This window comes from Coregonus lavaretus (genome assembly GCF_964263955.1).
Source record: "Coregonus lavaretus genome assembly, contig: HAP1_SCAFFOLD_4010, whole genome shotgun sequence".
Lineage (NCBI taxonomy): Eukaryota > Metazoa > Chordata > Actinopteri > Salmoniformes > Salmonidae > Coregonus > Coregonus lavaretus.
Window position 1 is genome coordinate 26,829 of NW_028158000.1, and position 15,355 is coordinate 42,183.

A 15,355-nucleotide genomic window follows, 5' to 3' on the forward strand; every position below is an offset into this window, starting at 1 on the left:
ACTGTGGTAACTGTGGTAACTCGGATACATGCGCAACCTGCATGCTGCCTAACACCTAGCCATGAGAACACTATGAGTCACACTGGGAGCTGTTACACTACCAGTCAACAGTTTGTCCACACCTACTCATTCAAGGGTTTTTCTTAATTTTTTACTATTTTCTACATTGTAGAATAATAGTGAAGACATCAAAACTATGAAATAACACATATGGAATCATGTATTAACCAAAAAAGTGTTAAACAAATCAAAATATATTTTATATTTGAGATTCTTTAAATAATCACCCTTTGCCTTGATGACAGCTTTGCACACTCTTGGCATTCTCTCAACCAGCTTCACCTGGAATGCTTTTCCAAAAGTATTGAAGGAGTTATTAAAGTGACTATGCATAGATAATAAACAGAGAGTAGCAGCAGCGTAAAAGAGGGGGGGGGGGATGCAAATAGTCTGGGTAGCCATGATTAGATGTTCAGGAGTCTTATGGCTTGGGGGTAGAAGCTGTTTAGAAGCCTCTTGGACCTAGACTAGGCGCTGACTAGGGTGGCTGGAGTCTGACAATTTTTAGGGCCTTCCTCTGACACCGCCTGGTATAGAGGTCCTGGATGGCAGGAAGCTTGGCCCCAGTGATGTACTGGGCCGTACGCACTACCCTCTGTTGTGCCTTGCGGTCGGAGGCTGAGCAGTTGCCATACCAGGCAGTGATGCAACCAGTCAGGATGCTATCGATGGGTGGATCTGGGGACCCATGCCAAATCTTTTCAGTCTCCTGAGGGGGAATAGGCTTTGTTGTGCCCTCTTCACGACTGTCTTGGTGTGTTTGGACCATGTTAGTTTGTTGGTGATGTGGACACCAAGGAACTTGAAGCTCTCAACCTGTTCCACTAAAGCCCCGTCGATGAGAATGGGGGCGTGCTCAGTCCTCTTCTTTTTCCTGTAGTCCACAATCATCTCCTTTGTCTTGGTCACATTGAGGGAGAGTTTGTTGTCCTGGCACCACACGGCCAGATCTCTGACCTCCTCCCTATAGGCTGTCTCATCGTTGTCTGTGATCAGGCCTACCACTGTTGTGTCATCGGCAAACTTAATGATGGTGTTGGAGTCGTGCCTGGCCATGCAGTCATGGGTGAACAGGGAGTACAGGAGGGGACTGAGCACGCACCTCTGAGGGGCCCCCGTGTTGAGGATCAGTGTGGCAGACGTGTTGTTGCCTACCCTTACCACCTGGGGATGGCCCGTCAGGAAGTCCAGGATCCAGTTGCAGAGGGAGGTGTTTAGTCCCAGGGTCCTTAGCTTAGTGTTGAGCTTTGAGGGCACTATGGTGTTGAATGCTGAGCTGTAGTCAATGAATAGCATTCTCACATAGGTGTTCCTTTTGTCCAGGTGTGAAAGGGCAGTGTGGAGCGCAATAGAGATTGGGTATGTGTGCCATTCAGAGGGTGAATGGGCAAGACAAAAGATTTAAGTGCCTTTGAACAGGGTATGGTAGTAGGTGCCAGGTGCACCGGTTTGTATCAAGAACTGCAACGCTGCTGGGTTTTTCCACACTCAACAGTTTCCCATGTGTATCAAGAATGGTCCACCACCCAAAGGACATCCAGCCAACTTGACACAACTGTGGGAAGCATTGCAGTCAACATGGGCCCAGCATCTCTGTGGAACGCTGTGGGAAGCATTGGAGTCAACATGGGCCCAGCATCTCTGTGGAACGCTTGACACCTTGTAGAGCAGTGGAGGCTGCTGAGGGGAGGACGGCTCATAATAATGGCTGGAACGGCGCAAATGGAATGGAATCAAACTATGTTTGATGTATTTCATACCATTCCCCTCACTCCACTCCAGACATTACCACGAGCCCGTCCTCCCCAATTAAGGTGCAACCAACCTCCTGTGATGTAGAGTCCATGCCCTGACGAATTGAAGCTGTTCTGAGGGTTAAAAGGTGGGTGCAACTCAATACTAGGAAGGTGTTCCTAATGTTTTGTACACTCAGCGTATCTTTCCTTTCTACTTCTGTCCTATCCAACGAAGCCCAAAGTATGTGAGGAGTGAACAAAAAAAAAAAGACCTGCACTATGTAGGGAATAGGGTGCCATTTGGGACACAAACGATGTTGACAACCTGAGCAGAGCAGCCCCTAGCTATGGGGAAATGCACCGCAAAGCACTACCTTGGACGTGTCCCAAGTGGCACTACTTCTGACCAGGACTCAAAGGGAATAGACTGCCCTTTGTGACGCACACCTTTTGGACAGACTGACCGCTGTGCTCATGTTTCCTTTCAGTGAAACAGAGTGTGAGCTTGCGAGATAAGGCTGGTTTAATGAGGCTAGTAGTACAGTCCAGTCAGTGTCAATAGTGACCAGGGTATTGTTGAACGCAATATCAGCTCCGATGGACACCAGCTTGACTCCTTTACTGGTTTTGTAGTGTACTACAGTCTAGTGTACTACAGTCTAGTGTACTACAGTCTAGTGTACTACAGTCTAGTGTACTACAGTCTAGTGTACTACAGTCTAGTGTACTACAGTCTAGTGTACTACAGTCTAGTACAGTCTAGTGTACTACAGTCTAGTGTACTACAGTCTAGTTTACTACAGTCTAGTGTACTACAGTCTAGTGTACTACAGTCTAGTGTACTACAGTCTAGTGTACTACAGTCTAGTGTACTACAGTCTAGTACAGTCTAGTGTACTACAGTCTAGTGTACTACAGTCTAGTTTACTACAGTCTAGTTTACTACAGTCTAGTGTACTACAGTCTAGTGTACTACAGTCTAGTGTACTACAGTCTAGTGTACTACAGTCCAGTCAGTGTCAATAGTGACCAGGGTATTGTTGAACCCACCTTCAGCTCCGATGGACACCAGCTTGACTCCTTTACTGGTTATGTAGTGGAGAGCTTTGTTGACGTTGGAGATCTTGTGGACTCTCATCTTCCCTCTCTCTGGTTTGGCCAAGCGCTCTCCTAGACAGGAAACACAATCAGAGGTCAGAGGTCAGAGGTCACTATCGAACAGAAAACTACAGATACTAGGGCTGGGAATAGCCAAGGACCTCACAATACCATATTATCACCATACTTAGGCGCCCGATACGATATGTATTGCGATTCTATATGTCCAAACATAGTGCTCACCTCATGCTGCAGAGGGGCAAGAGAGAGCCATGAGAAAATGAGTTTTGGAGGTAAAAGTGCTCAAAACATGTTGGCTCACCATTTAAAACATTTAAAAAGAAAATAATAAATACCAGGTACTGTCACGCCCTGGCTCTGGGGACTCTTATATGTTGACCCAGGGTGTTAGTTTCTATGTTTAGTGTTCTATGTTCATGTTCTAGTTCATGTGTTTCTATGTTGGCCGGGGTGGTTCCCAATCAGAGGCAGCTGTGGCTTGTTGTCTCTGATTGGGAACCATACTTAGGCAGCCTGTTTTGCACTTGTCATTTGTGGGATCTTGTTCCGGAGAGGTTTGTGTTTTGTCAACCTTAGGACTTCACGTATCGTTTTGTTGTTTTGTTGTATTGTAATAGTACTCATTAAAAGATGTACGCATATCACGCTGCGCCTTGGTCCACTTCTTACGACGATCGTGACAGGTACAGCCGACTAGCTAATATGGAGGCGAAAGAAACGCACACCTATTTAGGAGAGGTGCTGGCTAACGGAGTAGAACACCTATTTAGGAGAGGTGCTGGCTAACGGAGTAGAACACCTGTTTAGGAGAGGTGCTGGCTAACAGAGTAGAACACCTGTTTAGGAGAGGTGCTGGCTAACGGAGTAGAACACCTATTTAGGAGAGGTGCTGGCTAACGGAGTAGAACACCTGTTTAGGAGAGGTGCTGGCTAGCAGAGTAGAACACCTGTTTAGGAGAGGTGCTGGCTAGCAGAGTAGAACACCTGTTTAGGAGAGGTGCTGGCTAACGGAGTAGAACACCTATTTAGGAGAGGTGCTGGCTAACGGAGTAGAACACCTGTTTAGGAGAGGTGCTGGCTAGCAGAGTAGAACACCTGTTTAGGAGAGGTGCTGGCTAGCAGAGTAGAACACCTGTTTAGGAGAGGTGCTGGCTAACGGAGTAGAACACCTATTTAGGAGAGGTGCTGGCTAACGGAGTAGAACACCTGTTTAGGAGAGGTGCTGGCTAGCAGAGTAGAACACCTGTTTAGGAGAGGTGCTGGCTAACGGAGTAGAACACCTATTTAGGAGAGGTGCTGGCTAACGGAGTAGAACACCTGTTTAGGAGAGGTGCTGGCTAGCAGAGTAGAACACCTGTTTAGGAGAGGTGCTGGCTAGCAGAGTAGAACACCTGTTTAGGAGAGGTGCTGGCTAACGGAGTAGAACACCTGTTTAGGAGAGGTGCTGGCTAACGGAGTAGAACACCTGTTTAGGAGAGGTGCTGGCTAACAGAGTAGAACACCTGTTTAGGAGAGGTGCTGGCTAGCGGAGTAGAACACCTGTTTAGGAGAGGTGCTGGCTAGCGGAGTAGAACACCTGTTTAGGAGAGGTGCTGGCTAACAGAGTAGAACACCTGTTTAGGAGAGGTGCTGGCTAGCGGAGTAGAACACCTGTTTAGGAGAGGTGCTGGCTAGCAGAGTAGAACACCTGTTTAGGAGAGGAGCTGGCTAGCGGAGTAGAACACCTGTTTAGGAGAGGTGCTGGCTAGCGGTGTAGAGCACCTGTTTAGGAGAGGTGCTGGCTAGCAGAGTAGAACACCTGTTTAGGCGTGGTGCTGGCTAGCAGAGTAGAACACCTGTTTAGGAGAGGTGCTGGCTAGCAGAGTAGAACACCTGTTTAGGAGAGGTGATGGCTAACGGAGTAGAACACCTGTTTAGGAGAGGTGCTGGCTAGCGGAGTAGAACACCTGTTTAGGAGAGGTGCTGGCTAACAGAGTAGAACACCTGTTTAGGAGAGGTGCTGGCTAGCAGAGTAGAACACCTGTTTAAGAGAGGTGCTGGCTAGCTGAGTAGAACACCTGTTTAGGAGAGGTGCTGGCTAGCAGAGTAGAACACCTGTTTAGGAGAGGTGATGGCTAACGGAGTAGAACACCTGTTTAGGAGAGGTGCTGGCTAGCGGAGTAGAACACCTGTTTAAGAGAGGTGCTGGCTAGCTGAGTAGAACACCTGTTTAGGAGAGGTGCTGGCTAGCAGAGTAGAACACCTGTTTAGGAGAGGTGATGGCTAACGGAGTAGAACACCTGTTTAGGAGAGGTGCTGGCTAGCGGAGTAGAACACCTGTTTAGGAGAGGTGCTGGCTAACAGAGTAGAACACCTGTTTAGGAGAGGTGCTGGCTAGCGGAGTAGAGCACCTGTTTAGGAGAGGTGCTGGCTAACAGAGTAGAACACCTGTTTAGGAGAGGTGCTGGCTAGCGGAGTAGAACACCTGTTTAGGAGAGGTGCTGGCTAGCAGAGTAGAACACCTGTTTAAGAGAGGTGCTGGCTAGCTGAGTAGAACACCTGTTTAGGAGAGGTGCTGGCTAGCAGAGTAGAACACCTGTTTAGGAGAGGTGATGGCTAACGGAGTAGAACACCTGTTTAGGAGAGGTGCTGGCTAGCGGAGTAGAACACCTGTTTAGGAGAGGTGCTGGCTAACAGAGTAGAACACCTGTTTAGGAGAGGTGCTGGCTAACAGAGTAGAACACCTGTTTAGGAGAGGTGCTGGCTAGCGGAGTAGAACACCTGTTTAGGAGAGGTGCTGGCTAGCAGAGTAGAACACCTGTTTAGGAGAGGTGCTGGCTAGCGGAGTAGAACACCTGTTTAGGAGAGGTGCTGGCTAGCGGAGTAGAACACCTGTTTAGGAGAGGTGCTGGCTAGCAGAGTAGAACACCTGTTTAGGAGAGGTGCTGGCTAGCGGAGTAGAACACCTGTTTAGGAGAGGTGCTGGCTAACAGAGTAGAACACCTGTTTAGGAGAGGTGCTGGCTAGCGGAGTAGAACACCTGTTTAGGAGAGGTGCTGGCTAGCAGAGTAGAACACCTGTTTAGGAGAGGTGCTGGCTAGCGGAGTAGAACACCTGTTTAGGAGAGGTGCTGGCTAGCGGAGTAGAACACCTGTTTAGGAGAGGTGCTGGCTAGCAGAGTAGAACACCTGTTTAGGAGAGGTGCTGGCTAGCGGAGTAGAACACCTGTTTAGGAGAGGTGCTGGCTAGCAGAGTAGAACACCTGTTTAGGAGAGGTGCTGGGTAACGGAGTAGAGCACCTGTTTAGGAGAGGTGCTGGCTAGCGGAGTAGAACACCTGTTTAGGAGAGGTGCTGGCTAGCAGAGTAGAACACCTGTTTAGGAGAGGTGCTGGGTAACGGAGTAGAGCACCTGTTTAGGAGAGGTGCTGGCTAGTGGAGTAGAACACCTGTTTAGGAGAGGTGCTGGCTAACAGAGTAGAACACCTGTTTAGGAGAGGTGCTGGCTAACAGAGTAGAACACCTGGTTAGGAGAGGTGCTGGCTAACAGAGTAGAACACCTGTTTAGGAGAGGTGCTGGCTATAGGAGTAGAACACTTGAAAAAGAAAAGGAGAGCCTCTCACTCTAGGAGCTCAGATGCAGTAATGTAATAGCCTAATAACCAACGTTTCGACAGACAAGCTACCTAACGTTAACAACAACACAATCAAATCATTATAAAATCTTTTTTTTTTTATATCGCAAAACTCTACTGTATGGATTTTTCCCCCATCCCTAACAGATAGATATACGTCCCTATTATTCACTTAGATATATATCTTGCCTAGTGTAAACATGTAGGCACCATGTAGGCACCATGTAGGCACCATGTAGACACCATGTAGGCACCATGTAGACACCATGTAGGCACCATGTAGACACCATGTAGGCACCATGTAGGCACCATGTAGGCACCATGTAGACACCATGTAGACACCATGTAGGCACCTACCACCATGTAGGCACCATTTAGGCACCTACCACCATGTAGGCACCATGTACATTTTACATTTTAGTCATTTAGCAGACGCTCTTATCCAGAGCGACTTACAGTTAGTGAGTTGTTACGGATACAGGTATCCTGTGTGTGTTTTTGTGTTTTTCCTCTCCTTCTGCCCTAATCACAGGTGTCCTTTATGTTCCTGATTGGTGGTCGTTGGGGTGTCCCACCTGTCCGACATCCGTTTGGCTGCTGATTGCTGAGGTGGACCAATCAGTGGACATTCCTCTGTATTGCACCACTTGTTTCTGGTTTCCCACTTACACCTCCCATTGTTTAAAAGCCAGTCAGTTGTGTTTGTTGGGAGGAGACTATTTCCGTATGTGAGTATGGATACTGTGGTGTCCTGTGTTTTGTGTACTCACTCATTTGCTGGTTACTCTGTTTGGTAACTTTGTTGTGCGTTTCTGGGAAAAGGGAAATTTAACCAAGTTGCCCTTGGGCATACATTACCCGTAGGAAGAAAACTGTCTAAAAACACTAGTTAGACCTGAGCGGACCACCCACTGTAATTTTGTATGATTAGCAGTAGCTTAGCGGTTCTTGAGGCAGGCAAGATCAGTTTAGTTTTTTTTTACCGTGTGTTCAAAATAAACATTTTATGTTTGACGGTAGCTTATGGTTGTCGGTGTATTTTTTGTTCTCACTGTTTCCATGTCACGATTCTAATTTGCATGAATTATGTTACGGGTCTCATTTCCATCTACCCTAGACGTTTAAAAAGCCACGGGGTTCGTAACATGAGGTCATACATTTTTATTTATTTTTTCATACTGGAATCGAACCCACAACCCTGGCGTTGCAAACGCCATGCTCTACCAACTGAGCTACATCCCTGCCGGCCATTCCCTCCCCTACCCTGGACGACGCTGGGCCAATTGTGCGCCGCCCCATGGGTCTCCCGGTCATGTAGGCACCATGTAGGCACCTACCACCATGTAGGCACCATGCAGGCACCATGTAGGCACCTACCACCATATAGGCACCATGTAGGCACCATGCAGGCACGATGTAGGCACCATGTAGGCACCTACCACCATGTAGGCACCATGTAGGGCGGCAAGTAGCTTAGTGGTTAAGAGCATAGTGCCAGTAACCGAAAGGTCGCTGGTTCTAATCCCCGAGCCGACTAGGTGAAAAATCTGTCGATGTGCCCTTGACCAAGGCACTTAACCCTAATTGCTCCTGTAAGACGCTCTGGATAAGAGCGTCTGCTAAATGACTAAAAATGTCAAATGTAGACACCTACCACCATATAGGCACCATGTAGGCACCATGTAGGCACCATGCAGGCACCATGTAGGCACCATGCAGGCACCATGTAGGCACCTACCACCATGTAGGCACCATGCAGGCTCCATGCAGGCACCATGTAGGCACCTAACACCATGTAGGCACCATGCAGGCACCATGTAGGCACCTACCACCATATAGGCACCATATAGACCCATGGGGCGGCGCACAATTGGCCCAGCGTCGTCCAGGGTAGGGGAGGGAATGGCCGGCAGGGATGTAGCTCAGTTGGTAGAGCATGGCGTTTGCAACGCCAGGGTTGTGGGTTCGATTCCCACGGGGGGCCAGTATGAAAAAAATAAAAATAATGTATGCACTCACTAACTGTAAGTCGCTCTGGATAAGAGCGTCTGCTAAATGACTAAAATGTAAATATAGGCACCATGTAGGCACCTACCACCATATAGGCACCATGTAGGCACCATGCAGGCACCATGTAGGCACCATGTAGACACCATGTAGGCACCTACCACCATGTAGGCACTATGTAGGCACCATGTAGGCACCTACCACCATGTAGGCACCATGTAGGCACCATGCAGGCACCATGTAGGCACCATGCAGGCACCATGTAGGCACCTACCACCATGTAGGCACCATGTAGACACCATGTAGGCACCTACCACCATGTAGGCACCATGTAGGCTCCATGTAAGCACCTACCACCATGTAGGCACCATGTAGGCACCTACCACCATGTAGGCACCATGTAGGCATGGTACCATGTAGCTCAGTTGGTAGAGTATGGCGCTTGCAATGCCAGGGTTGTGGGTTCGTTTCCCACGGGGGGGCAGTATGAAAATGGATGCACTCACTAACTGTAAGTTGCTCTGGATAAGAGCGTCTGCTAAATGACTAAAATGTAAATGTAAAATGTAGGCACCATGTAGCCACCATGTACAGTGAGGGAAAAAAGTATTTGATCCTCTGCTGATTTTGTATGTTTGCCCACTGACAAAGAAATGATCAGTCTATAAATTTAATGGTAGGTTTATTTGAACAGTGAGAGACAGAAAAACACATGTCAAAAATGTTATAAATTGATTTGCATTTTAATGAGGGAAATAAGTATTTGACCCCCTCTCAATCAGAAAGATTTCTGGCTCCCAGGTGTCTTTTATTCAGGTAACGAGCTGAGATTAGGAGCACACTCTTAAAGGGAGTGCTCTTAATCTCAGTTTGTTACCTGTATAAAAGACACCTGTCCACAGAAGCAATCAATCAATCAGATTCCAAACTATCCACCATGGCCAAGACCAAAGAGCTCTTCAAGGATGTCAGGGACAAGATTGTAGACATACACAAGGCTGGAATGGGCTATAAGACCATCGCCAAGCAGCTTGGTGAGAAGGTGACAACAGTTGGTGCGATTTTTCGCAAATGGAAGAAACACAAAATAACTGTCAATCTCCCTTGGCCTGGGGCTCCATGCAAGATCTCACCTCGTGGAGTTGCAATGATCATGAGAACAGTGAGGAATCAGCCCAGAACTACACGGGAGGATCTTGTCAATGATCTCAAGGCAGCTGGGACCATAGTCACCAAGAAAACAATTGGTAACACACTACGCCGTGAAGGACTGAAATCCTGCAGCGCCCGCAAGGTCCCCCTGCTCAAGAAAGCACATATACAGGCCCGTCTGAAGTTTGCCAATGAACATCTGAATGATTCAGAGGAGAACTGGGTGAAAGTGTTGTGGTCAGATGAGACCAAAATCGAGCTCTTTGGCATCAACTCAACTCGCCGTGTTTGGAGGAGGAGGAATGCTGCCTATGACCCCAAGAACACCATCCCCACTGTCAAACATGGAGGTGGAAACATTATGCTTTGGGGGTGTTTTTCTGCTAAGGGGACAGGACAACTTCACCGCATCAAAGGGACGATGGACGGGGCCATGTACCATCAAATCTTGGGTGAGAACCTCCTTCCCTCAGCCAGGGCATTGAAAATAGGTCGTGGATGGGTATTCCAGCATGACAATGACCCAAAACACACGGCCAAGGCAACAAAGGAGTGGCTCAAGAAGAAGCACATTAAGGTCCTGGAGTGGCCTAGCCAGTCTCCAGACCTTAATCCCATAGAAAATCTGTGGAGGGAGCTGAAGGTTTGAGTTGCCAAACGTCAGCCTCGAAACCTTAATGACTTGGGGAAGATCTGCAATGAGGAGTGGGACAAAATCCCTCCTGAGATGTGTGCAAATCTGGTGGCCAACTACAAGAAACGTCTGACCTCTGTGATTGCCAACAAGGGTTTTGCCACCAAGTATTAAGTCATGTTTTGCAGAGGGGTCAAATACTTATTTCCCTCATTAAAATGCAAATCAATTTATAACATCTTTGACATGCGTTTTTCTGGATTTTTTTGTTGTTATTCTGTCTCTCACTGTTCAAATACACCTACCATTAAAATGATAGACTGATCATGTTTTTGTCAGTGGGCAAACGTACAAAATCAGCAGGGGATCAAATACTTTTTTCCCTCACTGTAGGTACCATGTAGGCACCATGTATGGCCCTGTGTAGATGTATGGCCCCGTGTAGCTCAGTTGGTAGAGCATGGCACTTGCAACGCCAGGGTTGTGGGTTCGATTCCCACGGGGGGCTAGTATATTTTGTATGCACTCACTAACTGTAAGTCGCTCTGGATAAGAGCATCTGCTAAATGATGTAAATGTAAATGTAGGTACCATGTAGGCACCATGTAGGCACCATGTAGGCACCATGCAGGCTCCATGTAGGCACCTACCACCATGTAGGCACCATATAGGCACCATGCAAGCACCATGTAGGCACCATGTAGGCACCATGCAGGCACCATGTAGGCACCATGCAGGCTCCATGTAGGCACCATGCAGGCTCCATGTAGGCACCTACCACCATGTAGGCACCATGTAGGCACCATGTAGGCACCATGTAGAGATACAGCGCCGTGGAAAAGTATTTACCCTCTTTCTGATTTTCTCTACTTTTGCATATTTTTGATAGTGAATGTTATTAGATCTTCAACCAAAACCTAATATTAGATAAAGGGAACCTGCGTTTACAAATAATAAAAAATATATATACTTATTTTATTTATTTTATTGACAAAGTTATGCAACACCCAATGCCCCTGTGTGAAAAAGTAATTCCCCCATTACACTCAATAACTGGTTGTGCCACCTTTAGCTACAATGACTGCAACTAAACGCTTCCTGTAGTTGTTGATCAGTCTCTCGCATCGCTGTGGAGGAATTTTGGCCCACTCTTGCATGCTGAACTGCTTTAATTTAGCGAAATGTGTGGGTTTTCAATCTTGAACTGCTTGTTTCAAGTCCTGCCACAACATCTCAATTGGGATTAGGTCTGGACTTTGACTAGGTCATTCCAAGACTTCAAATATGTTGCTTTTTAACTATTTTCATGTAGACTTGATTGTGTGTTTTGGATCATTGTCTTGCTGCATGACCCAGCTGCGCTTCAGCTTCAGCTCACAGACGGATGGCCTGACATTCTATTGTAGAATTCTCTGATACAGAGCAATTCATGCTTGAAAACCCACAAAACGTTGCTGAGTTACAGCAGTTCTGGATGGAAGAGTGGGCCAAAATTCCTCCTCAGCAATGTGAGAGACTGATCAACAACTACAGGAAGCGTTTGGTTGGAGTCATTGCAGCTAAAGGTGACACAACCAGTTATTGAGTGCAAGGGGGCAATTACTTTTTCACACAGGGTCATTGGGTGTTGCATAACTTTGTTTATGAAATAAATGAAATAAGTATGTAATTGTTGTGTTATTTATTCACGCAGGTTCCCTTTATCTAATATTAGGTTTAGGTTGAAGATCTGATAACATTCAGTTTCAAAAATATGCAAAAGTAGAGAAAATGTGAAAGGTACTGTACATGTAGGCACCATTATAGATACATGTAGGCACCATTATAGATACATGTAGGCACCATTAGAGATACATGTAGGCACCATTAGAGATACATGTAGGCATCAGGCCTTTCCTCCTCACCTGATATGACCTCCAACAGCAGCATGAGTTTCAGTCCATCTCTGAAGTCCTCCTCAATGTTCTCGATCTGCGTTCCGGCTTTCCTCAGGTGGGAGTTACACCAGGCCGTGAACGTCTGGGGAAGAGAGAGGAGGAAACATCAGTTAGTAAGAAAATATGGTGTTCGTTACTATGGTGTTCGTTACTATGGTGTTCGTTACTATGGTGTTCGTTACTATGGTGTTCGTTACTATGGTGCAGGCATAGTGAAGAGGAGAGGAGAAAAGGTGAGAAAAGAAGAGTAGAATATGGAATAGAATAGAACACAGTAGAGAACAATAGAATATAACACATTAGAGAACAATAGAATAGAACACAGTAGAGAACAATAGAATAGAACACAGTAGAGAACAATAGAATAGAACACAGTAGAGAACAATAGAACACAGTAGAGAACAATAGAACACAGTAGAGAACAATAGAATAGAACACAGTAGAGAACAATAGAATAGAACACAGTAGAGAACAATAGAATAGAACACAGTAGAGAACAATAGAATAGAACACAGTAGAGAACAATAGAATAGAACACAGTAGAGAACAACAGAATAGAACACAGTAGAGAACAATAGAATAGAACACAGTAGAGAACAATAGAATAGAACACAGTAGAGAACAATAGAATAGAACACAGTAGAGAACAATAGAATAGAACACAGTAGAGAACAACAGAATATAACACAGTAGAGAACAATAGAATAGAACACAGTAGAGAACAATAGAATAGAACACAGTAGAGAACAATAGAATAGAACACAGTAGAGAACAATAGAATAGAACACAGTAGAGAACAATAGAATAGAACACAGTAGAGAACACTAGAATAGAACACAGTAGAGAACAATAGAATAGAACACAGTAGAGAACAATAGAATAGAACACAGTAGAGAACAATAGAATAGAACACAGTAGAGAACAATAGAATAGAACACAGTAGAGAACAATAGAATAGAACACAGTAGTACAGAGTGTCTGTGTGTTCTAGTGGCAGTAGCAGGTCCATGTACTAACATAACCACCTGATGATGGGAAACTTCTGGGCTCTCCCTCCTTACCACCCTCTCTTTCTCCCTTTCTCCCTCCCTCTCTCCTGTCCTCCCTCCCTCCCTCCCTCCCTTCCTGCCTCTTTCCCTCCCTCCTTTCCTCAGCCTTCTGCTCAACAGCCTAATAACCTAACGGGAGCTGGCATGAGCACCGGGCCTGCCGTAACACCATGTACCCCGCTGAGAACCCATCTTTATGAGAACCTGGGTTAATCACACACATGGCCCAAAGGCAGACAGGCGCCCACACACACACACACACACACACACACACACACACACACACACACACACGGTCTCCAGCGGCTGGGAGGACCAGCAGGACTGGAGCAGAGCAGAGCAGAGAAACCCCAGCCCTATTTATGATCCCCAGCCCTATTTATGATCCCCAGCCCTATTTATGATCCCCAGCCCTATTTATGATCCCCAGCCCTATTTATTTTCCCCAGCCCTATTTATGATCCCCAGCCCTATTTATGATCCCCAGCCCTATTTATGAACCCCAGCCCTATTTATGATCCCCAGCCCTATTTATGATCCCCAGCCCTATTTATGATCCCCAGCCCTATTTATGAACCCCAGCCCTATTTATGAACCCCAGCCCTATTTATGATCCCCAGCCCTATTTATGAACCCCAGCCCTATTTATGATCCCCAGCCCTATTTATGATCCCCAGCCCTATTTATGAAACCCAGCCCTATTTATGATCCCCAGCCCTATTTATGATCCCCAGCCCTATTTATGAACCCCAGCCCTATTTATGATCCCCAGCCCTATTTATGAACCCCAGCCCTATTTATGATCCCCAGCCCTATTTATGATCCCCAGCCCTCTTTATGAAAGCCAGCCCTCTTTATGAAAGCCCAGCCCTCTTTATGAAAGCCCAGCCCTCTTTATGAAAGCCCAGCCCTCTTTATGAAAGCCCAGCCTGTGGCTGGTGAGCTGGTTGGTTGGGAGTGGAAGAACTAAGAACTCAGAGTGATGACATCACCACAGCAGAGAGTGGGTGACATGTAGCTAATTATAATACAGCCTATCAATAAACGTATGTGTGGTAGGGCCAGGATTCAGATGTGTGTGTGTGTGTGTGTCCAACCAATCCAGTTCTTCTGGAGAGAGAGAGAGAGAGCGAGGAGCTGTGGCATGGACGTACGTAGGAACTAGACTGGTGACACTTCTAATGGACGTGTAAAAGCGGCAGCCACTAGAGAAGGGGGGCTGTTTCTATGTTGACCCACCAAGAGCTCAACTAAACCAGGTAACTTGCTAAGTTGTCTATGTTGACCCACTGAGAGCTCAACTAAACCAGGTAACTTGCTAAGTTGTCTATGTTGACCCCCTGAGAGCTCAACTAAACCAGGTAACTTGCTAAGTTGTCTATGTTGACCCACTGAGAGCTCAACTAAACCAGGTAACTTGCTAAGTTGTCTATGTTGACCCCCTGAGAGCTCAACTAAACCAGGTAACTTGCTAAGTTGTCTATGTTGACCCACAGAGAGCTCAACTAAACCAGGTAACTTGCTAAGTTGTCTATGTTGACCCACTGAGAGCTCAACTAAACCAGGTAACTTGCTAAGTTGTCTATGTTGACCCACAGAGAGCTCAATGGGTTGTCACTCGCTCTCTCTCTCTCTCTCTCTCTCTCCCGCTCTTCCTCTCTGACTGTCTCTCTCCAGCTCTCTGGGTCATTCTGGCTCTTTAGCAGCACTAACCCATAACATACCATCGCTGGCCTGGCAGCCATCCTCACAATCACATGACTGAGTGTTGTGGTCAGGGCTCTCCTGCACTGAGGCTGCAGTCCTCTCCATCTCCCTCTCCTCCCATCTCCTCTCCATCTCCCTCTCCTCCCATCTCATCTCCTCTCCATCTCCTTCTCCTCCCGTCTTGTCTCCCCTCCTCCCGTCTCCCCCCGTCACCCCTCTCCTCTCGTCTCCCCTCCCCTGTCTCCCCTCTCCTCCCTTGTCTCCCCTCTCCACTCCTCCCCTTTCTCAGTCTCTCAGAGCAGAGTTGAGGAGGATGGCTCTAAAAACAAAAACGGGTCTGGG

General features: G+C 46.9%; 1 protein-coding gene across 1 annotated transcript in view; it reads right to left on the reverse strand.

Moving 5' to 3' along the window:
• Positions 1-15,051, reverse strand: part of LOC311124546 (alpha-actinin-1-like) — a gene marked incomplete at both ends in the record, with an annotated part of 39,972 nt that extends 24,921 nt beyond the window's left edge. The window contains 3 exons of the mRNA XM_084198668.1: positions 2,847-2,966; positions 12,225-12,339; positions 15,031-15,051. Coding sequence (XP_084054794.1) covers positions 2,847-2,966; positions 12,225-12,339; positions 15,031-15,051 — 256 coding nt within the window. The remainder of the gene's footprint in view (positions 1-2,846; positions 2,967-12,224; positions 12,340-15,030) is intronic.
• Between the last annotated feature and the right edge of the window lie 304 nt (positions 15,052-15,355).